The sequence below is a fragment of the Notechis scutatus genome, chromosome 1, assembly GCF_049901735.1.
Source record: "Notechis scutatus isolate UNSWTSFEM ecotype Mainland chromosome 1, rNotScu1.2, whole genome shotgun sequence".
Lineage (NCBI taxonomy): Eukaryota > Metazoa > Chordata > Lepidosauria > Squamata > Elapidae > Notechis > Notechis scutatus.
This window is the reverse complement of record NC_142009.1, coordinates 85,751,758-85,777,295: the sequence shown is the minus strand read 5'-3', so window position 1 is coordinate 85,777,295 and position 25,538 is coordinate 85,751,758. Positions and strand designations below refer to the sequence as shown.

Genomic DNA, 25,538 nt, shown 5'->3' with positions numbered 1-25,538 from the left:
AAGAGCCAGCACATCATCCATCGAAGAAAGCGGAGCCAGCACCTCATCCACACCATGACCAGAGGAAGGAGCCAGCACATGATCAGGTACTTGAAGAGCTGAATCAGACATTGAAGGGAACCTTCCTGACTGCTGGACACTGCAGCAGTACAATAATTTTAGAGAAAAATATGATGGACTGGACGTTTCCCAGAAAAAAATAGGTTGCAAGCATTGCAGAAGATTTGAAATATCGACCAAAGAAAAAAGTGTCCATGGAGCTAAAGAGTGGAAGAATTACCAAATTGAACCATCAGGAAGGAGTAAATAAATCCAACAAGCTTCCCTGAGAAAGAAATTGAAGGAACATTTCTCATCTAAGGCTCACAATATCTGTACAGAGAAGTTGAAGCAATGTGAGCAGGATGTCATAAGCAAAGGACTGGAGAAGATGACAGAGAAATATCTGGGTAGTACATGTAGAGTGTTTACTACAGTGTATAGTGTGGCACAAATGTGCAGATCATTTTCATATATAGAAGATCTGATTGAATTACAAATAACAAATGGTTTAGATTTGGGGACAGAGTTGCATTCACGTAGAACTGCAGTTGCAATAGTAGATTTCATTGCAAAAGATATCCAGAAACATTTATTTCCCAAAATTATTGAGAAAGCTCGCAAAATCTGTTTGATTATTGACAAAGCCTCAACAATATCTTCCAAACCAGTTCTTATACTGTACTTAAAAGTGGAGGATCCAGCTTTCTCACCAACAATTTTCCTTGAACTAGTAGAATTAGATAAACAAGATGCAGAGACGATATATTGTTCGGTTATAGAAAGTTCGAATAAAGTTGGGTTTAATAGAAACTATCTGGAGAAACATTTAATTGGCTTTTGCTCTGATGGAGCCAGTGTTATGCTTGGAAAAAAATCTGGGGTAAGCACTAGGATAGCCAAAGAGTTTACAAATATTATAATATGGCACTGTTTAAACCATCATCTGCAGCTTGTTTTAGATGATTCTATTAGGAAAATAAAGAAATCAATCATTTTCAAATTTTTATTGATAAAATATATTCTATTTTCCATCAATTGAATAAGAACCTAATTGAACTTAACAAAATTTCCAAACAACTTGAGATTGAAATTGTAAAATTTGGTAGCGTTTTTGGACCAAGATGGGCTGCCTGTAGTTTAAGATCAACCCTAGCTGTGTGGCAGGCTTATCCAGCGCTACATCAGTTTTTCTGTTCAAATAAAAAATACTCCGGTATGGCTTCCCGTCTTGAAAACTCATATTTTCTCACTGATTTGGCCTTGATGATTGATGTGCTAACTGAAATACCTCTCCTTTCTAATGCATTGCAAGAGAGAAACATAGACATTATAAAGGCTGAAAAACCTGTAATAAGTTCAATTAGATCATTCAAAATGCTTATAGAGGAAAAGGGTTCATATGAAAATAAGGTTGATGAATTAATTACTTCAGAAACCTTTAAAAATATAAATTTTATACAAAATCATCAATTTGTGGGACTTCCTCATGAAAAACTTATACAAAGCATTGTAACTAATTTGAAGAAAAGATTGATGGATTGCAAACATTTAAAAACAGGCTTCCAATTTAAAGACATTGATCAATTAAAATTTCTAAATTATTTGGAGCCAGATTGTTGGAACATTGAAGAAGTGGTGGTTCCATGGAGAGCAGCTGAAGGACAATTGGTTGCATTTGGTCAATTTTTTAATTATGAAATCAATATTAATGATTATCGTGATTTCATAGAAAATGTACTAAAAGATTCTAAAAATTATCCAATTCCTTGCAGCATTAAAAAGGCTAGAGATATTATTAAAACTATTGCAGTCAGTTCAGCAGAGGCGGAAAGGGGCTTCTCGCAGATGAACATAGGATGTTCAGAGGGTAGAAGTCGCCTTACAGTTTCCAATATTGCAAACCTCCTGACCCTCAGTCTAATTGGCTTACCTGTGCAAGAATGGAACCCTGTTCCTATAGTAAAGAAGCGGTTATGGGCACATCATCACACAGCTGATGATGCTCATGTTAAACACAAGAAAACTGTAACTTGGGACGATAATAGAAAAGCAATTTGGGAGTACTTTAAATAAGTTTTATTGTTTTTTGTAAAGTTTTGTTATGTAATAATTTTTGATTAATATTTTAAAATGTTGTAACAATACAGTTTTATGTACCTTTTTATTATTTAAGCATTAAAAACATGAGATAATAAACTACCTTTTGTTTTGGTATATCTTTTTTAATACTTAGTCATTAGGGCAAATAAGTGATGTTGAGCTGGCCTCGCCCAGCCCTCTGCAGACCTCCCCGTAGCTGCCCGCGCCTCACCTTGCCCTCTCCAGGGTTCCCCAGGCCTTGGAAACTGGCAAAAAGTACTTGCTAAGCAATTGGCTACTAAGCGAGGACCTGGTCATTAAGTGAGGACCACTTAAATTTGGGTTGCCGGCAACATGGCCACCTGCTCGGGCCTTGTCTGGGCCTCCCCAGGCCTTGGAAACTGGCAAAAAGCACTTGCTAAGCAATTGGCCACGAAGCGAGGACCTGGTCATTAAGCGAGGACCACTTAAATTTGGGTTGCCAGCCACATGGCCACGCCCACCCCAGTCACATGACCACCTCACCACGCCCACCCCAGTCACATGACCACCTAGCCATGCCCAGTCAGCAAGCCACTCCCATCCCATCACATGACCACCAAACCACGCCCACAATTTAGGCCATGCCCACAGAACCAGTGGTGGGATTCCATTTTTTTTACTACCGGTTCTGTGGGCGTGGCTTGGTGGACGTGGCGTGGCTTGGTGGGCATGGCAGGGGAAGGATACTGTAAAATCTCCATTCCCTCCCCACTCCAGCAGAAGGTTACTGCAAAATCCCATTCCCTCCCCACTCCACTAACTTGCTTTCCAGCTCTGTTCTCCTGTGCATGGCCAATCAGCTGGGACTCGGGAGGCAGAGAATAGATGGGGCCGGGGCCAGTCAGAGGTGGTATTCTGAACTACTCAAAATTTCCACTACCAGTTCTCCGAACTACTCAAAATTTCTGCTACCAGTTCTCCAGAACTGGTCAGAACCTGCTGAATACCACCTCTGATACAAACTGTAACTAAAAATCCAAACAAACCAAGCTGCACTAATTAACCTGACAGGGCAGAAGAAGGAATTTCAGACTTGAAAGCACGGCAAAACTCACACAGTTGGGAAGACGCCAGGAACACAGATAAGCCATGATGAGACCAGAAAAAAAATCACAATTTGCTCCCAACAGCTTGCTGTGCGCAGCTTCCCTTTGTAAACACTGTATTCCCAGCTGCAGCTAATGAAGGAAATCAGGGCCCTTTCCTCCCCCGTAACCCCCGTAACTCATGTTGCTCCCTTCTCCGTTCCACCCTGCATGCCCTAGGATGAAGAGGGGGTGGCCCTGGGACTTCCTCTGAATGTCCAGCTGGACTGTGCCCTTCCCCAGTTTCTTCCATAATCAACCGAGCCACACTCCCACCCCCTGTCAGCTGTTCAGTCTCTCCCTCCGAATCAGATTCTGACAGGGGCATGACACAATAGCACTTAGACTTATATGCTGCTTTACAGAGCTTTACAGCCCTCTTTAAGCGGTTTACTGAGTCAGCCTATTGCCCCCAACAATCCTTGTTTTACTGATCTTGGAGAGATGGAAGGCTGAGTCAATTTTGAGCCTGGTAAGATTTGAACTGCCAAATTGCAGTCAGCTGGCAGTCAGCAGAAGTAGCCTGCAGTACTGCACTCTAACTACTGTGCCACCAAGGCTCATAATCCTTGACTTAGAACTACAATTAAAGTCCAGAATTTTGAGGGGCTATGTCATAACTACAAACAGTCATTGTGACCACTGTAAGTTCACATGTAAACACAACACCAGGCAGGTCAACTGTCAAAGTGAACAAATTCCCAAATTGGGACATGTCCTTCTGTAGAAGAGTTGCACCAAATTAGCTCTTCACCATTTTGAAATCTCTTCACAAAGATATTGGGAGATACCACCATTATGTTCCACCAAACTCTATGAAATTTAACATTAGCACCACCCAAATTGGAGAGCAGGTGCTGCATCCGTAGGTTTCAAACTCTTGATTATATTTCTACACCAGGGGAAATAAAGGGGATGAGTCAAGAATTTGAAAGGTCATTGAAGCTATGACAAAAAGATGTGGTAGGCCTAATAGGCACCACGCCGAAATAAATTATATAGATCTGAATTGGGGTTGCAAATTAATGAGTCGTGCACTTTAGTTAATTATTGTTTTTTATGGTCACTTGTGAGGCTCAGGGGCCCATCCTCAACTTTTGCATGGTATATAAGGATGTTTCATCCTCAGGTTTTTCATCAGCTCATCTCTGCTTCTCCATTCTTCTCCTTGCAGAACTTGGTAAGTGATGGAATTGACTCTGTTGGTTTCTCCCTTCAGAAATCCTTGACTCTCTGTCTCTCTCTTTTCTCTCTCTGCTTCTCTACTTGGATTCCTTCCGACCTTACTTTATTCTATCGGGATGTTGTGTAGGTGCTTAACATAATCTCAATGGACATTTGACCAAAAGACATTGAAAGCAGAAATTAAGAATGACTCTATGGAGGTATATTGTCCATTTAGGATAGCACAGAAAGACAAAGGGATGGTGAGGGATGGCGAGGGATGGCATATTACTATACTGAAGATTGTTGTTTCTTCTCTTTGAACAGAGGTCTATCTTCAGTAATCAATGTTTTCCATGATTTTCAATGGTCGTATAGCCAAGTTGGGAGTACACGAGACATGGATCTACCAGTTGTGGAGGGTTCCATAGTTTCCAAAATGTGCAAGCTATAAAGGGACATTAGAAATAAGAAGCAAAAAGTTTAGCATGATGGGGTAGCATGTAGCCAATGGCCAAGAGGGGCTAGAATGATGTTCTCAAAAGAGGTTGAGGGAACTAGAGGGAACCCCACAAAAGAAACCTTTCTCCATGCTCTGCTTGACATTTTCCATGTCACGTTTGACAATGGTCTTCCCTGCCCCCCAACTATCCTGAATAAAATGATGTTGTATTTCTTTTCAGACATTCCTCCATCTTTCTCAAGATGTCCTGCTGTGCCCCAGCCTGTGCCGTACCCACCTGTATCCCTGCTTGCAGCTCTCCCATTTGCTACCCAGTGGGCGGCTTGGGGTCTCTGACCTCATGTGGTGTTGGCTCCTATGGGATTGGCTCAGTAGGTGGTTCGGTGTCAGCGGCCAGCCTGGGCTTAGCCCCTGGGGCCAATGTGAGCTGTGTCAACCAGACCCCTCCGTCTGAAATCGTGGTCCAGCCACCTTCGGTCGCTGTTGTCATTCCGGGAGCCATCCTCTCTGCCACGTGTGAACCAGTTCGTGTGGGAGGATACACCGCGTGTGCTTCTGGGTCTTCTGGTGGAAGCTCAAAGCTCCGATACTTCCCTTGTAACCCATGTAGTCTCTGTAAGTAGTAAGGATGTGTCTGCTGCCAGGGGGACCACCAGCAAACAGACTCTTGTGACCTGAGTTTACGATGAAGATCTCATAGACCTGGGTGCCTCTAATCTCAAGCATCCATACGTCGATCCCTCCAAAATGTCCAAAACTCTGTGCTAATCCAATAACCAAAATCCTCCCCTGTTCTTCAAGCTTTATTTATTTCAATGCTTCTTTCGATCTTTGCTTTCTTTTACCTCCTGGTGATAGCCCTCTCTGAAACATGAAGAAAAACTCACATGGATTCTCTTTCGCTTCCTCCTTGGGCTTGTCAAAGTTGTAGTGCCAAATCTGGTTCTGATCTTTCTCTTCTGCTTCCAACATCTCCCTGTCTTGATTTCCTGGCCTCTGATGGATTCCACTCCTCCTTGGGGTTGGACCACAATTTCATGGCAAATGTTCTCAAAATTTCTATCTATTAAAGATTCACTGCAGCATCCACACATGTTTCTTTTGTGGTTCTTTCTTGTTAGCTCCTCCTTGGAGGATCCAAGTTCCTGGTTATGTCAGATTTCCTGCTCTGTCCTAACCCAGGCTTTCCTTGCAAGTGTTGTGGCCCATCGGCTGCCAGCAAAGATAGCAGCAGAGTCAGAGGAGGAGGAGGAGGGAGTGCCTGGGCCTTCTGGTGGAGAGGCAGCTATTTTGGGGCCTGGGGTGAGTGAGGGGGAGGGGCAGATAGGGCCCATCCCAGATACGTGTATGCAGGGAGAGGAGAGGAGAGCAAAGGAAAGCAATAATCCGGCTCTCAGGGAAAGGCAGACATAGATGCTAGCCAGCCCCTCCCTGGGAAATAAATAGGAGAAGTTTGGGAGGGGCCAGTTGTCACAGACAACCATTTATTTCTAGTCCACACCAAGCAATTCAGATTTCTTGGCTAAACCCAGACTTGTTGGGACTAATTACATTTGATATTTTGTTTATCCCCATGAATAAAAGACTGTTACTGCCCTGTTATAAAAAGGGGGTTGTTTTACTTGTGAGTAAACAGCTTATCATTACGTGTGAAGGCTGGGTCAGAACAGCTAGACCTATCTGCAGGAGAAGAGTAGGCAAAGCTGAAGGGAAGAGTAAAACATGTCATCAGTTTGGAATCGTTGTGTTGCCACAAGAGACACTAGCCATTGACCCTTATCTGGTACTTAATTTAGCACTGATGGTTAGTGGACCAGATTCTTGTGTAAAGGCCACAACAATATAAAGTCTTCTGCACTTTTAACCCAACAAACAATCCTGATTATTTGCTAATGACATCATCCTAATGAAAGCAATGGGGTTTTTTTATCCTGTAGAGGGCAGAGTGGGGTCTTGACAGGAGGTAGAGTCCCTGCCAAGACCTTGCAATAATAATGTCACAATAAGACATCAGTATGGATTTTGTAGTCTGAAATACCAGGAAATGATGAAGGAACCTGAACATTGTGACATAGGTGCTGATTTTCAAAGATACACCACCAATAGATGGCAAAACTACTAATTTTAGCTGGTCAAATTTATGCAGAAGAGGAATTCATTGGCCTGGGAATGGTGACCTCTAGGAAGCCTTGGTTGGAAAAATGGATGGATGGATGGATGGAACCCACACTGCATATCAGACATTAATATAATCAAGAGAGTCCAGAGATACTTCACAAGAAGAATCCTCCACTCTTCTCCTCGTAACAGAATACCTTATACCACCAGACTTGAAATACCTCCTTCTGCCACCGCTGCCGCCAGCCCAGTTGAGAATTGACTCCCGGGCCGGCCGTCCTTGCCGCAGCAAGCTTGAAGACTGAGGAGGACCCTGGCGTAGCTGGCTAGCCAAGTTGCCTGTCTCATTTTTGGTAAGTTGCTTTTTTATTTATTTATGTATTTATTTATTTTTTACTTATCTGTTTTTGTTTTTATTAATCATAAAAACAAAACATATACTGAAAAAATAAATAAATACATAAAGAAAATTATTTTACTATTTATCTTGATTTTTCTTTCTCCTTTGCTTAAAGAACCATCAAAATGAACAGTAAAATAATTTTTATTTATGTATTTATTTATTTCTTTAGTATCTGTTTTGTTTCTTATCATTAATAAAAACAAAAACAGATAGTAAAAAAATAAATAATTACATAATTAAAAAAGCAACTTAACCAAAAATGAGGCAGGCAACTTCTTGTTACATTGATGTTGTTATACATTATCTGTTTCTGCTTAAATCAATATATAGCAACATCAATGTAACATGAAGTTGCATGCATACATAAATGGATTTTTTAAAAAAATAAAAGTGTTTTATTTTTTTAAAACGTAAACAAACAAACATAAAACATAAACCTTCTTCAGTTACATACAGTGTGTTGGTAAAAATCATCTGTGCACAATCTCTGCAGTCTTTCCCTTCCAATTTCCATTAATTCTTATATCATAAACCCACTATATACTGTATATTTATATTATTACTATTATTAATTACTTACTAGACTTTACTAATATTATATCATTTTATGTGAGCAAATCACCATTTTTACTTAATCTACTTTATAATGTTCATTTCATAATCACCAGTCTATTCTATAACAATATATCCTTACTTTACCTTACCTCTGTAATTCTATTATACTTATATTATAAAGTATTATAAAATATTTCATAAATGAAAAAGCAAAGCAGAAACAAATATCAATAAGTACAGCAGTGTAACAGAAAAATTATTTAAATTTCTTTGTATTGACTTATTTCTAATTTTGTTAATTATATCAACATGTTTATACTTATCAACCTTCTGTATTTAATTCATACATAGCTGTTGTGGCTCGGAGGTTTGAGCCTGCTTTGTCAGAGGTCGAGGACTTGGTAAATGAGGAAGAGGAGGATTTGGCTCTGAGGTTTGAGCCTGCTTTGCTCGAGGACACAGACTTGGACAGTGAGGAAGGGGAGGATTTGGCTCTGAGGTTTGAGCCTGCTTTGTTGGAGGATTTGGAATTGCCTTCCTCCCCAGGACTGTCCTCCTCGGCAGGATCTTCCCCCCGATTGTGCCTCAGGTGTCGGCAGATAATCAGGAGAACGTATCAGAGCCTCTGACTGAGGATCAAGCCGAGGAATGCTGGTTTGATGCAAGGCAAAGACACAGGCAAAAGCGTGAAATGCAATGTAAAAAGAAAGGACAAATCAGAGACTGAGATGAAAGACTGACACGCCCCACAGGGAATAAAAGTGGGTGTGTTAGCTCTGGTTTCTTGTTCGGGACAACGTGTTGTTTTGTGAGAAAAGCTTCTGCATTTTTCCTGTGTGTGGCGTCAGCTTGTGATTTATGCTTCCTTATCGGACTTAGCAGACAGCTGGTGTGAGACTGCCAAGAATGTTTTCGGATTAAGGAAGTTAACCCTGTAATTACAGGACTTGCCTGCTTATTTGTGTTTCAGTTGGAAATTTGGACTTATTACTTTGATTGTCCAGGTGAGACATAACACATAGCAATGATCATTCTCCACCTAATTTCTATATCTTATCTCTATCCATTTCTGCACATTGTAATTTTTTAAATTTCATTTTCATCTATGGGGATCTCGTTTTTCCACTGTTGTGCAAACATAATTCGAGCCGCTGTTAACATGCGTAACATTAAATATGTATTGTACTCCCTTTATTTATTTGGGTACCAACAAAAATATTTCTGGTTTTAAAATTTAAATCTATATGTTGCTTTACCATTTTTGCTAACTGTTAGGGATAATATTGTTTACCCTAACTGGTTTGAGTAAAAATAATAAATAAGGTATCATGGTTTGTTAGTTAAAGTGTGTGTAACTTTAACAGCAAGAATGTAATTAAGGGTGTGGTTGTAAAAGCACTATATAAGAAGCGAGGCAATTCCAGCTCGCTCTCTCTGGCCTACTGATCTCTAATTACTGAATGGATGGATGACTGCGTTCTTGCTGAAAAGGGGAGAGAAGAAGGAGTGTTGATTTTTCTCAACGGAGAGATAGTAAAAAGATTGGAATGATTTATTGTAAGTGAATTGACATTGGCTATTCAACACGGACTTGCAAATAGAGTATCCCCGACAAGACTTGACTGAAATTGATATATGACTAATGGACCGTTTATTTGACTATGCTATAATTCTTAAATGGAATAAACTATATTCTTGATAGCACAAGCGTATCTGTATTTTTACTGCGTGTTAACTAGAAAACTTATCTCACACATTTACCTGTCTTCCTATCTGACTTCGCTGTACATTCTGTTTAGTTTGTTTTCCTTAACACCCGTTGGGGAATCCAGGCTTAACACTAACCTTGACACTATATCCTCTTGAATCGCTACACTAGCAGTGCTCAATACTGAATTCATATATTCCAGTTTTTTAAACTGAGGAATAAATGTCAGAAAAAGAATTCAGTATTGCTCTGTGAATGTGCCTATCAATTCCATTCGTAATCTAACTTCTTAGATGATTTTGTACTATTATCTTTTTTTTTGTACTATATGTATCTGCATAAGGCTGTAAAAAGCTTCAGTATATTTTTAAGCTGCATTCTAAAAAGGTTAGGTGACCAAACATGGCTTCCCCTGGCCTCTCTGTCTCTGTTATAGAGAGAGCATTCCATCCTGGACTGTTGGTCCAGGTAAGTAGTCTTGGCTAGGAAAGATTTTTGTGCTACTACTAGCACAAAATAACAAACTCCCTTGGTTTGTTAATAGTATTTCCATTTTAAGTGTTTCTTTTTCAATTAATGAATTGTAATTATGAAAATATCAGCCCTTCTTTTATATACACAGTGCAACATCTTTTTTATAGACTGTCATTTTCAAATCCACGTTCAGTTCCGTCTCATTCTTGTCTGGTGAAACTTGTTCCTCTTCCATAACATCTTTTAAACACTAACTAGCTATAGTGTCAGGGACTCTTAAAAGTAGCTTCATATTACTGATCTCCATTCCTCACCTGCTTTCTTCGCTTGCCACTGCCCTCACCACTCAACCTACAACAACAATCGAGTCCAAACCACTACATTGTTGATTTTTTTTTTGCAGCATATTGCCAAGATGAAAAGGCAAATGAGTTTGTCTGCTTTCTTCAGCAAGAAAACAAAAGGAGATCCAAAAGAGTCACAACCACAACCATTGGAGCCTGAGGAAAGCAGAGCCAGCACATCAGAAGTGGGATTCTACCAGTTTGCACCTATTCACTAGAACCGGTTGTTAACATTCTAAGCAGTTCGGAGAACCGGTTGTTAGAAGAAATTACTGGCCTAATCCTGTAAGGAAGGCAGGAAGGAAACATTCTGCTGTTGCTTACAGAAACTGCCTCTCCATTAACCCTTATTACATTCTTGGCAGGACTAGACTTCCTGGTACTTTGCTTGTGTGGAGTGACCATTTAAAGTTACAATGGCCCTGAAAAAAGTGACTTATGACCATTTTTCACACTTACGACTGTTGCAGCATCCCCACAGTCATGAGAGGCCAGGCAAGGAGATGCGTGCCTTGATGTGAGTGATATTGAGTTGGCCACATAACATGACCACCAAGCCATGTTCACCACCTAAGCCATGCCCACAGAACCCGTTGTTAAAATTTTTGAATCCCACTCCTGCAGCACATCATCCATTGAAGAAAGCGGAGCTAGCACATCATCCACACCAGGACCAGAGGAAAGAGCCAGCACATCATCCATCGAAGAAAGTGGAGCCAGCACATCATCCACACCATGACCAGAGGAAGGAGCCAGCACATCATCAGGTACTTGAAGAGCTGAATCAGACATTGAAGGGAACCTTCCTGACTGCTGGACACTGCAGCAGTACAATAATTTTAGAGAAAAATATGATGGACTGGACGTTTCCCAGAAAAAAATAGGTTGCAAGCATTGCAGAAGATTTGAAATTTCGACCAAAGAAAAAAGTGTCCATGGAGCTAAAGAGTGGAAGAATTACCAAATTGAACCATCAGGAAGGAGTAAAGAAATCCAACAAGCTTCCCTGAGAAAGAAATTGAAGGAACATTTCTCATCTAAGGCTCACAATATCTGTACAGAGAAGTTGAAGCAATGTGAGCAGGATGTCATAAGCAAAGGACTGGAGAAGATGACAGAGAAATATCTCGGTAGTACATGTAGAGTGTTTACTACAGTGTATAGTCTGGCACAAATGTGCAGATCATTTTCATATATAGAAGATCTGATTGAATTACAAATAACAAATGGTTTAGATTTGGGGACAGAGTTGCATTCACGTAGAACTGCAGTTGCAATAGTAGATTTCATTGCAAAAGATATCAGGAAACATTTATTTCCCAAAATTATTGAGAAAGCTCGCAAAATCTGTTTGATTATTGACGAAGCCTCAACAATATCTTCCAAACCAGTTCTTATACTGTACTTAAAAGTTGAGGGTCCAGCTTTCTCACCAACAATTTTCCTTGAACTAGTAGAATTAGATAAACAAGATGCAGAGACGATATATTGTTCGGTTATAGAAAGTTTGAATAAAGTTGGGTTTAATAGAAACTATCTGGAGAAACATTTAATTGGCTTTTGCTCTGATGGAGCCAGTGTTATGCTTGGGAGAAAATCTGGGGTAAGCACTTAGGATAGCCAAAGAGTTTCCAAATATTATAATATGGCACTGTTTAAACCATCATCTGCAGCTTGTTTTAGATGATTCTATTAGGAAAATAAAGAAATCAATCATTTTCAATTTTTTATTGATAAAATATATTCTTTTTCCATCAATCGAATAAGAACCTAATTGAACTTAACAAAATTTCCAAACAACTTGAGATTGAAATTGTAAAATTTGGTAGAGTTTTTGGACCAAGATGGGCTGCCTGTAGTTTAAGATCAACCCTAGCTGTGTGGCAGGCTTATCCAGCGTTACATCAGTTTTTCTGTTCAAATAAAAAATACTCCGGTATGGCTTCCCATCTTGAAAACTCATATTTTCTCACTGATTTGGCCTTGATGATTGATGTGCTAACTGAAATACCTTTCCTTTCTAATGCATTGCAAGCGAGAAACATAGACATTATAAAGGCTGAAAAACTTGTAATAAGTTCAATTAGATCATTTGAAATGCTTATAGAGGAAAAGGGTTCATGTTATGTCTTACCTGGACAAACAAAGTAATAAGTCCAAATTTCCAACTGAAACACAAATAAGCAGGCAAGTCCGGTAATTACAGGGTTAACTTCCTTGGCAGTCTCATGCCAGCTGTCTGCCAAGTCCGATAAGGAAGCATAAATCACAAGCTGACGCCACACACAGGAAAAGTGCAGAAGCTTCTCTCACAAAACAACACGTTGTCCCGAACAAGAAACCAAAGCTAACAAACACACTTTTATTCCCTGTGGGGCGTGTCAGTCTTTCATCTCAGTCTCTGATTTGTCCTTTCTTTTTACGTTGCATTTCACGCTTTTGCCTGCGTCTTTGCCTTGCATCAAACCAGCATTCCTCGGCTTGATCCTCAGTCAGAGGCTCTGATACGTTCTCCTGATTATCTGCCGACACCTGAGGCACAATCAGGGGGGAAGATCCTGCCGAGGAGGACAGTCCTGGGGAGGAAAGGCAATTCCAAATCCTCCAACAAAGCAGGCTCAAACCTCAGAGCCAAATCCTCCTCTTCCTCATTTACCAAGTCCTCGACCTCTGACAAAGCAGGCTCAAACCTCCGAGCCACAACAGGTTCATATGAAAATAAGGTTGATGAATAAATTACTTCAGAAACCTTTAAAAATATAAATTTTATACAAAATCATCAATTTGTGGGACTTCCTCATGAAAAACTTATACAAAGCATTGTAACTAATTTGAAGAAAAGATTGGTGGATTGCAAACATTTAAAAACAGGCTTCCAATTTAAAGACATTCATCAATTAAAATTTCTAAATTATTTGGAGCCAGATTATTGGAACATTGAAGAAGTGGTGGTTCCATGGAGAGCAGCTGAAGGACAATTGGTTGCATTTGGTCAATTTTTTAATTATGAAATCAATATTAATGATTGTCGTGATTTCATAGAAAATGTACTAAAAGATTCTAAAAATTATCCAATTCCTTGCAGCATTAAAAAGGCTAGAGATATTATTAAAACTATTGCAGTCAGTTCAGCAGAGGCGGAAAGGGGCTTCTCGCAGATGAACATAGGATGTTCAGAGGGTAGAAGTTGCCTTACAGTTTCCAATATTACAAACCTCCTGACCCTCAGTCTAATTGGCTTACCTGTGCAAGAATGGAACCCTGTTCCTATAGTAAAGAAGTGGTTATGGGCACATCATCACACAGCTGATGATGCTCATGTTAAACACAAGAAAACTGTAACTTGGGACGATAATAGAAAAGCAATTTGGGAGTACTTTAAATAAGTTTTATTGTTTTTTGTAAAGTTTTGTTATGTAATAGTTTTTGATTAATATTTTAAACTGTTGTAACAATACAGTTTTATGTACCTTTTTATTATTTAAGCATTAAAAACATGAGATAATAAACTACCTTTTGTTTTGGTATATCTTTTTTAATACTTAGTCATTAGGGAAAATAAGTGATGTTGAGCTGGCCTCGCCCAGCCCTCTGCAGACCTCCCTGTAGCTGCCCGCGCCTCACCTTGCCCTCTCCAGGGTTCCCCAGGCCTTGGAAACTGGCAAAAAGTACTTGCTAAGCAATTGGCCACTAAGCAAGGACCTGGTCATTAAGTGAGGACCACTTAAATTTGGGTTGCCAGCCACATGGCCAAGCCCACCCCAGTCACATGATCACCTCACCACGCCCACCCCAGTCACATGACCACCTAGCCATGCCCAGTCAGCAAGCCACTCCCATCCCATCACATGACCACCAAACCATGCCCACAAATTAGGCCACGCCCACAGAACCAGTGGTGGGATTCCATTTTTTTTACTACCAGTTCTGTGGGTGTGGCTTGGTGGACGTGGCGTGGCTTGGTGGGCATGGCAGGGGAAAGATACTGTAAAATCTCCATTCCCTCCCCACTCCAGCAGAAGGTTACTGCAAAATCCCATTCCCTCCCCACTCCACTAACTTGCTTTCCAGCTCTGTTCTCCTGTGCATGGCAACAAAAGAAGACCCAGCCAATCAGCTGGGACTCGAGAGGCAGAGAATAGATGGGGCCGGGGCCAGTCAGAGGTGGTATTCTGAACTACTCAAAATTTCTGCTACCAGTTCTCCAGAACTGGTCAGAACCTGCTGAATACCACCTCTGATACAAACTGTAACTAAAAATCCAAACAAACCAAGCTGCACTAATTAACCTGACAGGGCAGAAGAAGGAATTTCAGACTTGAAAGCACGGCAAAACTCACACAGTTGGGAAGACGCCAGGAACACAGATAAGCCACGATGAGACCAGAAAAAAAATCACAATTTGCTCCCAACAGCTTGCTGTGCGCAGCTTCCCTTTGTAAACACTGTATTCCCAGCTGCAGCTAATGAAGGAAATCAGGGCCCTTTCCTCCCCCGTAACCCCCGTAACTCATGTTGCTCCCTTCTCCGTTCCACCCTGCATGCCCTAGGATGAAGAGGGGTTGGCCCTGGGACTTCCTCTGAATGTCCAGCTGGACTGTGCCCTTCCCCAGTTTCTTCCATAATCAACCGAGCCACACTCCCACCCCCTGTCAGCTGTTCAGTCTCACCCTCCGAGTCAGATTCTGACAGGGGCATGACACAGTAGCACTTAGACTTATATGCTGCTTTACAGAGCTTTACAGCCCTCTTTAAGCGGTTTACTGAGTCAGCCTATTGCCCCCAACAATCCTTGTTTTACTGATCTTGGAAAGATGGAAGGCTGAGTCAATTTTGAGCCTGGTAAGATTTGAACTGCCAAATTGCAGTCAGCTGGCAGTCAGCAGAAGTAGCCTGCAGTACTGCACTCTAACTACTGTGCCACCAAGGCTCATAATCCTTGACTTAGAACTACAATTAAAGTCCAGAATTTTGAGGGGCTATGTCATAACTACAAACAGTCATTGTGACCACTGTACGTTCACATGTAAACACAACAGCAGGCAGGTCAACTGTCAAAGTGAACAAATTCCCAAATTGGGACATGTCCTTCTGTAGAAGAGTTGCACCAAATTAGCTCTTCACCATTTTGAAATCTCTTCACAAAGATATTGGGAGATACCACCATTATGTTCCACCAAACTCTATGAAATTTAACATTAGCACCACCCAAATTGGAGAGCAGGTGCTGCATCCGTAGGTTTCAAACTCTTGATTATATTTCTACACCAGGGGAAATAAAGGGGATGAGTCAAGAATTTGAAAGGTCATTGAAGCTATGACAAAAAGATGTGGTAGGCCTAATAGGCACCACGCAGAAATAAATTATGTAGATCTGAATTGGGGTTGCACATTAATGAGTCGTGCACTTTAGTTAATTATTGTTTTTTATGGTCACTTGTGAGGCTCAGGGGCCCCTCCTCAACTTTTGCATGGTATATAAGGATGTTTCGTCCTCAGGTTTTTCATCAGCTCATCTCTGCTTCTCCATTCTTCTCCTTGCAGAACTTGGTAAGTGATGGAATTGACTCTGTTGGTTTCTCCCTTCAGAAATCCTTGACTCTCTGTCTCTCTCTTTTCTCTCTCTGCTTCTCTACTTGGATTCCTTCCGACCTTACTTTATTCTATCGGGATGTTGTGTAGGTGCTTAACATAATCTCAATGGACATTTGACCAAAAGACATTGAAAGCAGAAATTAAGAATGACTCTATGGAGGTATATTGTCCATTTAGGATAGCACAGAAAGACAAAGGGAAGGCGAGGGATGGCGAGGGATGGCATATTACTATGCTGAAGATTGCTGTTTCTTCTCTTTGAACAGAGGTCTATCTTCAGTAATCAATGTGTTCCATGATTTTCAATGGTCGTATAGCCAAGTTGGGAGTACACGAGACATGGATCTACCAGTTGTGGAGGGTTCCATAGTTTCCAAAATGTGCAAGCTATAAAGGGACATTAGAAATAAGAAGCAAAAAGTTTAGCATGATGGGGTAGCATGTAGCCAATGGCCAAGAGGGGCTAGAATGATGTTCTCAAAAGAGGTTGAGGGAACTAGAGGGAACCCCACAAAAGAAACCTTTCTCCATGCTCTGCTTGACATTTTCCATGTCACGTTTGACAATGGTCTTCCCTGCCCCCCAACTACCCTGAATAAAATGATGTTGTATTTCTTTTCAGACATTCCTCCATCTTTCTCAAGATGTCCTGCTGTGCCCCAGCCTGTGCTGTACCCACCTGTATCCCTGCTTGCAGCTCTCCCATTTGCTACCCAGTGGGCGGCTTGGGGTCTCTGACCTCATGTGGTGTTGGTTCCTATGGGATTGGCTCAGCAGGTGGTTCGATGTCAGCGGCCAGCCTGGGCTTAGCCCCTGGGGCCAATGTGAGCTGTGTCAACCAGATCCCTCCGTCTGAAGCCGTGATCTTGCCACCTCCTGTCACTGTTGTCATTCCGGGAGCCATCCTCTCTGCCACGTGTGAACCAGTTCGTGTGGGAGGATACACCGCGTGTGCTTCTGGGTCTTCTGGTGGAAGCTCAAAGCTCCGATACTTCCCTTGTAACCCATGTAGTCTCTGTAAGTAGTAAGGATGTGTCTGCTGCCAGGGGGACCACCGGCAAACAGACTCTTGTGACCTGAGTTTACAATGAAGATCTCATAGACCTGGGTGCCCGTAATCTCAAGCATCCATACGTCGATCCCTCCAAAATGTCCAAAACTCTGTGCTAATCCAATAACCAAAATCCTCCCCTGTTCTTCAAGCTTTATTTATTTCAATGCTTCTTTCGATCTTTGCTTTCTTTTACCTCCTGGTGATAGCCCTCTCTGAAACATGAAGAAAAACTCACATGGATTCTCTTTCGCTTCCTCCTTGGGCTTGTCAAAGTTGTAGTGCCAAATCTGGTTCTGATCTTTCTCTTCTGTTTCCAACATCTCCTTGTCTTGATTTCCTGGCCTCTGATGGATTCCACTCCTCCTTGGGGTTGGGCCACAATTTCATGGCAAATGTTCTCAAAATTTCTATCTATTAAAGATTCACTGCAGCATCCACACATGTTTCTTTTGTGGTTCTTTCTTGTTAGCTCCTCCTTGGAGGATCCAAGTTCCTGGTTATGTCAGATTTCCTGCTCTGTCCTAACCCAGGCTTTCCTTGCTAGTGTTGTGGCCCATCGGCTGCCAGCAGAGATAGCAGCAGAGTCAGAGGAGGAGGAGGGAGTGCCTGGGCCTTCTGGTGGAGAGGCAGCTATTTTGGGGCCAGGGGTGAGTGAGAGGGAGGGGCAGATAGGGCCCATCCCAGATACGTGTATGCAGGGAGAGGAGAGGAGAGCAAAGGAAAGCAATAATCCGGCTCTCAGGGAAAGGCAGACATAGATGCTAGCCAGCCCCTCCCTGGGAAATAAATAGGAGAGGTTTGGGAGCGGCCAGTTGTCGCAGACAACCATTTATTTCTAGTCCACACCAAGCAATTCAGATTTCTTGGCTAAACCCAGACTTGTTGGGACTAATTACATTTGATATTTTGTTTATCCCCATGAATAAAAGACTGTTACTGCCCTGTTATAAAAAGGGGTTTGTTTTACTTGTGAGTAAACAGCTTATCATTACTTATGAAGGCTGGGTCAGAACAGCTAGACCTATCTGCAGGAGAAGAGTAGGCAAAGCTGAAGGGAGGAGTAAAACATGTCATCAGTTTGGAATCGTTGTGTTGCCACAAGAGACACAAGCCATTGACCCTTATCTGGCACTTAATTTAGCACTGATGGTTAGTGGACCAGATTCTTGTGTAAAGGCTGTTAGGGATAACATTGTTTACCCTAACTGGTTTGGGTAAAAAATAATAAATAAGTTATCATGGTTTGTTGGTTAAAGTGTGTGTAACTTTAACTACAAGAATGTAATTAAGGGTGTGGTTGTAAAAGCACCATAAAAGAAGCAAGTCAATTGCAGCTCTCTCTCTGGCTTAATGATCCCTAATTACTGGATGGATTGATGACTGCGTTTTTCCTTACTGGAACGGAGGAGAGAAAGGAATGTTGATTTCTCAACGGAGAGAAGAGATAATACGGACTGATTTATTGTAAGTGAACTGACATTGGCTATTCAACACGGATTTTGCAAATTGAGTATCCCCGACTGGACTGACTGAAATGATACATGACTAATGGACCGTTTATTTTGACTATGCTATAATTCCTAATGGAATAAACTATATTTTTGATAGCACAAGCGTATCTGTATTTTTTTACTGCGTGTTAACTAAAATACAAACTTATCTCACACATTTACCTGTCTGCCTATCTGACTACGCTACACATTCTGTTTAGTTTGTTTTCCTTAACACTCGTTGGGGAATTCAGGCTTAACACTGGTTATGGGCCCAGAGACTGCAAAGTCAGTTTAACTAGGATAAAAAACAGGTTTATGTAAAAAGTGAGATTTTGTGTTGTTACACGTTAGAGTAAACAGACAGCTGTGTTTTTATTAATTATAGTTTTATATCCATATATTGAAACATGGCACAAGTCAGTCTACAAAGTTTGTCCCTTATATCCAAGCTGGATGGAACAAACTATGTTTCATGGTCTATGAAATGTAGTCTACTTCTCTGAAGAGAAGGTCTGTGGAACATAATTGAAAACCCACCAAACGTAGAGGAATGGAATACTGAAAATGAGGAAGATAGTCAAAAGATAGAAGACTTTAAACAGAAAAATGAACAAGCTCTTTGCATCATAGGACTAACACTATCTGATCTGCAACTTGTTCATATACGCGGAGAGCAAACAGCTGTTGGGTGTTGGCAAAAACTGAAGAGGATTTATGTCCAAGATAACGTTGGTGCTCACATAAATCTAACACGGAAGCTTTTCCGGACGCATCTCCAAAAGAATGGTGAAATGCTGAGTCATTTGAATACTATGAAAAGCATTTTTCAAGAACTGCACGAGAAGGAGCTTATTTTCTCTGAACTACACCAGGTCTACATAATTCTATCTTCATTAGATGAAAGTTTTGATGACTACGTAACTTCCCTTGAAATTTTACCTAAAGAAAGCCTAACTTTAACTGATATCACTGGCAGATTGATTGAAGAGGCCAGAAGAAGGCTTGAAGAGATCAGTTAAGGAGGGAGCAACCTAAAAAGGAAGATAATGAACCTACTGCATACGCAATTAAAAAGTGTTTTAATTGTGGCAGGAAGAGGACATTTGGCAAGATTTTGTAAGAAAGCAAAGCGCCAGAATGCAAGTCAAAATACTGGAAGTCATCAAAGAAAAAATAAAAATTTTGAGTTAGCCATGTATAGTAATGGAGTTGTAAAAATAATTTATGGGTGGTTGACAGTGGAGCATCCCACTGTATAACAAATGATAACAAAAAATTTGTAAAAATGTTGACTTCCGGTTTGTCGGCCGCGAGCGGCAGGATTTGCGAAGCTGCGATCCCTGCCGCTAGCCGTTTTGGGGCTCCGACCCAGCCGGGTGCGGAGCTAGGCTGCCCTGCAGGGCAGCTGAAGGTAGGGGATCCGGAGAAGGGTTTGGGGGTGCTGCAGACCCCTCCCTGGCCGGCAGAACCCCTTTTCCCAGGACAGTGCAGCGGCGGTCCGTAATGGCCGCCACAAAGAAGCTGGCAGCCGGGTAAGAATGCGCAGGAGGAAGTGGAGAAAGTGATTGAGAGGAGAAAGTTTTTCTTGGCTCCTAGGACTCTAAGACATATTTAATAAAATTCCTGAATAGTATGACTTTCTGAATAATACCTGCCAGAAGCAGGAAAAAGCGGCTGCTTGTAGTGCCAAATCTGGTTCTGATCTTTCTCTTTTGTGCTTCCAACATCTCCCTGTCTTGATTTCCTGGCCTTCTGATGGATTCCACTCCTCCTTGGGGTTGGACCACAATTTCATGGCAAATGTTCTCAAAATTTCTATCTATTAAAGATTCACTGCAGCATCCACACATGTTTCTTTTGTGGTTCTTTCTTGTTAGCTCCTCCTTGGAGGATCCAAGTTCCTGGTTATGTCAGATTTCCTGCTCTGTCCTAACCCAGGCTTTCCTTGCAAGTGTTGTGGCCCATCGGCTGCCAGCAAAGATAGCAGCAGAGTCAGAGGAGGAGGAGGAGGGAGTGCCTGAGCCTTCTGGTGGAGAGGCAGCTATTTTGGGGCCTGGGGTGAGTGAGGGGGAGGGGCAGATAGGGCCCATCCCAGATACGTGTATGCAGGGAGACGAGAGGAGAGCAAAGGAAAGCAATAATCCGGCTCTCAGGGAAAGGCAGACATAGATGCTAGCCAGCCCCTCCCTGGGAAATAAATAGGAGAAGTTTGGGAGGGGCCAGTTGTCGCAGAAAACCATTTATTTCTAGTCCACACCAAGCAATTCAGATTTCTTGGCTAAACCCAGACTTGTTGGGACTAATTACATTTGATATTTTGTTTATCCCCATGAATAAAAGACTGTTACTGCCCTGTTATAAAAAGGGGGTTGTTTTACTTGTGAGTAAACAGCTTATCATTACTTGTGAAGGCTGGGTCAGAACAGCTAGACCTATCTGCAGGAGAAGAGTAGGCAAAGCTGAAGGGAGGAGTAAAACATGTCATCAGTTTGGAATCGTTGTGTTGCCACAAGAGACACAAGCCATTGACCCTTATCTGGCACTTAATTTAGCACTGATGGTTAGTGGACCAGATTCTTGTGTAAAGGCCACAACAATATAAAGTCTTCTGCACTTTTAACCCAACAAACGATCCTGATTATTTGCTCCTGACATCATCCTAATGAAAGCAATGGGTTTTTTTTTATCCTGTAGAGGGCAGAGTGGGGTCTTGACAGGAGGTAGAGTCCCTGCCAAGACCTTGCAATAATAATGTCATAATAAGACATCAGTGTGGATTTTGTAGTCTGAAATACCAGGAAATGATGAAGGAACCTGAACATTGTGACATAGGTGCTGATTTTCAAAGATACACCACCAATAGATGGCAAAACTACTAATTTTAGTTGGTCAAATTTATGCAGAAGAGGAATTCATTGGCCTGGGAATGGTGACCTCTAGGAAGCCTTGGTTGGAAAAATGGATGGATGGATGGATGGAACCCAAACTGCATATCAGACATTAATATAATCAAGAGAGTCCAGAGATACTTCAAAAGAAGAATCCTCCACTCTTCTCCTCGTAACAGAATACCTTATACCACCAGACTTGAAATTTTGGGCTTAGACAACTTAGAACTATGCTGCGTTTGGTCTGACCTAAGCGTAGTGCATAAAATTATTTGCTACAATGTCCTACCTGTCAATGAATACTTCAGCTTCAAACACAACAACACACAAACACACAATCGATACAAACTTAAGGTAAACCGCACCAAACTCTATTGCAGAAAATACGACTTCAGCAACGGAGTGATCAATGCCTGGAACGCCCTACCTGACTCTGTGATCTCTTCCCCAAGCCCCCAAAACTTTAACCTTAAATAGTTGACCTCAACCCATTCCTAAGAGGTGTATAAGGGGCGTGCCTAAGAACACCAATGTGCCTACCATTCCTGTCCTAATGTCCCCTGTTATTCGTACCCATTTCATGTACTCTTAATCATGTTTTCGATTATATCTGTTATCTAAAACATGCTTGACAAAATAAATAAATAAAATAAATAAGAAAGACTCCCATTCAGGGCAGATTAAAAAAATGGATGGATGGATTTTGTCTTGTTTGAGACACTTTAATTTTTGGATTATAATATCATAATGGCAACCACTGGCAAAGTGGTAAAAATACAGGGGAGAAGAGGACTGGTAGAGCAACCTGCAGAGAGAATTTCACCAGATTTGCTTCAGAAAATGTTTGAGCAGCTGGGCAATGAATGAGCAAAGGAATTTTAATTGAAGAACAAAAGAAATTTCCAGAGGCGATAAATGTTTCTCAACAAGTCAAGTTTTTTCATGGCAATGATAGATGCTAACCAAAAGAGAAATGGAAATAATGAAATTATGTAAAGCCAAAAACTTTTGAGTTTGTGGATAAACCAAGGAAACGGCCTGGTTAAAAAAAAAAGTCAAATGGATTCACTTAACAATGGTAGTGCTCACTTAAGGACTGAGATGTATCTTTTATGACCGCCACATCTGCTTAATGTCTGCTGCAAAAGCTGTGGTAAAACTGGGTGCAAGGCATGGTGAAGCATTGAATGACCAGTGGGACGTATGACCCGTGAAGCTCCAAAATGAAGCCAAAGTTAATAAATGAAGGTTAATGAGATATTGGGGTTTTCCTTAGAGTTCCTTGGAAGAGCCAATTGGGAAACTGGATGAAACTTGGGGAGATTCTTTGCCAAAATTTAGAGTATCTTTTTTTTAAAAAGGAACATTTTTGCATTCCTCAGTTTGACCCTGATAATCTTGACTTCACAAATTAGAATAGAACAGAATAGAGATGGAAGGGATCTCGAAAGTCTTCTATTCCAGCCCCCTGCTCAAGCAGGAGAACTATACCAGGGTCGGCAACCTTAAATACTCAAAGAGCCAACAAAGGTTCTAATCAGAAGCCCCCTGTTCAATTCTGGAGCTGACTGGAAGTCTGGTTCTCCCCACCATAGAGTCTCCTCCTAGTGCGGCATCCTTTTCCTCTACCTGTCCTAACTAAAAGCCCTATCCATTGTGGAGCTGACCGGCAACAGGGAGCCATAGCAGAGGGATGAAAGAGCCACATGTGGCTCCAGAGCAGCGGGTTGCTGACTCCTGCCTTATACCATCTCAGACAAGTGGTTGTCCAGCCTTTTCTTTAAAACTTCCAGTGATGGAGCACCCACAACTTCTGGTGGCAAGCTGTTCCACTGATTAATTGTCCTCACTGTTAGGAACTTTCTCCTTAATTCCAGGATGCTTCTCTCCTTGATCAGTTTCCAACCATTGTTTCTTGTCCTGCCTTCAGGTGCTTTGGAGAATAATTTGACCCCCTCTCCTTTGTGGCAGCCCCTCAAATACTGAAATATTGTTATCACGTCACCCCTAATTCTTCTTTTCTTTAGACTAGCCAGACCCAAAACCTGCAGCCGTTGTTCATATGTTTTAGTCTCCAGGCCTTTTGATCATCTTAGCTGCTCTTCTCTGAACTTTCCCCAAAGCCTCAACATCTTTTTTTGCAGTAAAGTGATCAAAATTAGTTGCAGTATTCCAGGTGTGGTCTTACAAGGGTTTTGCAACACAGCATGAATACTTCACGTGATCTCGATTCTATGCCTCTGTTAGTACAACCCAGGATCGGATTAGCTGGCTAGGAGGTTCTCTCTACTGGTCAACCATGCCACACAGTGGTGGGTTTCAAAACTTTTTCTTACCGGTTTGGTGAGAGTGCGCACTTTGTCCATGCATGCATGCTTCATGCGCTTTGCGTGTGTGCAGCATTTGCAACTCACCTTCTCCTGCAAGCCCTGTGTGTAAAACAGTGGAGGTGTGGCAATCCACTGTGCCGTGCGAAGCAGCTGAGATTGAAAAGCAGGAAATAAAGGTAAATAGAGTCGGGGCAGGTGGACAGGCCCAGCAGCTGATTGTCGGACCGAACCGGTTTGTTCACAGATGATCGTTGGAGCAACCGGTTCGGTCAACCCGGGCCAAACCAGTAGAATACCACCACTGATGCCAGGGGATCCAACTGTTCTCTAGCTTTGAGACATTTTCTTCCCCTCAAAGTTGACATTCTTGTCACCTTTTTTTTTTTAATTTCCAGGATGGCTTCATTGCTTCCAGCCACTGTCCCAAATCCAGTCTCCTCCAGGATGGAATAAGAAGAGCCAAATCTTTCCAGCAAGGGGCATCATGAAATATCCAAATGCTAGGGTTGGATTGCTTGGATAAACATACGATGTGGCCTCCTTTCCATCTTAGTTTTATGTTGGAAACTGAGGCCATCTAGTTAAGAACATCTGCCTTCTTGTAACCTTTTAATTATTTTGACGTTATGAAACCTCCCCTTGGCAAAGATTCTTTCACATGAGTGATGCCTTCATAAGGTTCTGAGCCATCCACTTGCTTTACAATTGCAGGAAACTTCCTTTCATGGGTGGAAATAAGAAAGAACAACTCTTGTGTCACCCAACACCTTAAGGCTGAATGTTTGGGTTGACTACTCACATTCAGGAAATGAAACAGGAAGGCCAAACAAAAAATGGGTCACTTGAGAAGCCAAATAATCTTCATCTTCATGACCATCTAAGCTGATCAATGCAAATATTTTGTGTAGACATATCTATTTACGATGACCCTGGACAAGGGGTGTCACACTTGATTTCATTGAGGGCTACATCAGGGTTGTGTTTGACCTCGGGGGCAGTGGTGGGATTCAAATTTTTTACTATTGGTTCTGTGAATGTGGCTTGGTGGGTGTGGCAGGGGAAGGAGACTGTAAAATCTCCAGTCAGAGGTGGCATTTGCCAGTTCTCCAAACTACTCAAAATTTCCACTACTGGTTCTCCAGAACTGGTCAGAACCTGTTGAATACCACCTCTGCTCGGGGGGCTGAATAGGCATGGCAGGGATGGACATGCCCAGGGTGAGTGTAGACAGCTTGACGTCCTGCAGAACCTCTGCCAGTGAAAACGGAGCCTGGGAGGGCCACAGGCATCCCTCCCAAGCTCCATTTTCACTGGCAGAGGCATCACGGGCCAGTCCTTCACTGTTTCCAGGGTGGCCCCATGGACCAGATTCAGGGGTGAGCTGCTGGGAGCTCACAGGGGTTCAGGAGAGCCCCTAGTTAAGATTCTGTGGAGTTGAGAGAACTCCCAAATCCCACTCCTAGCTGGCCCCACCCAACCTTCTCCTCCCCTCCCTGGAGTCCCCACACAGCCCGTTTTGGATGCAGATGAATGCAGGGCCCGCATGGAGGCTCGGGGAGGGTGAAAAACAGGCCTCCTGGAAGTTTGGGGAAGGTTGGAGATGAGCCCGTTTCCAGCTTCCAGAGATCCTCTGGAGCCCGGGGAGGGCAAACACACACACATACATACACACACACACACACACACACACACACACACACA

At 42.0% G+C, this 25,538-nt stretch overlaps 1 protein-coding gene and 1 pseudogene across 1 annotated transcript; both read left to right on the top strand.

Moving 5' to 3' along the window:
- The first annotated feature begins 430 nt into the window (after nt 1-430).
- LOC148132893 (E3 SUMO-protein ligase KIAA1586 pseudogene) lies at nt 431-2,115 on the top strand (annotated as a pseudogene).
- A 3,002-nt stretch (nt 2,116-5,117) lies between these two features.
- On the top strand, nt 5,118-24,325 carry LOC148132892 (E3 SUMO-protein ligase KIAA1586-like). The gene is given in 10 exon segments (XM_087945890.1): nt 5,118-5,497; nt 5,997-6,177; nt 11,253-12,089; nt 12,091-12,169; nt 12,172-12,222; nt 12,225-12,624; nt 16,695-16,998; nt 17,657-17,773; nt 20,558-20,677; nt 24,233-24,325. Coding segments are annotated over 10 exon segments (2,562 nt in total).
- The last annotated feature ends 1,213 nt before the right edge of the window (nt 24,326-25,538 follow it).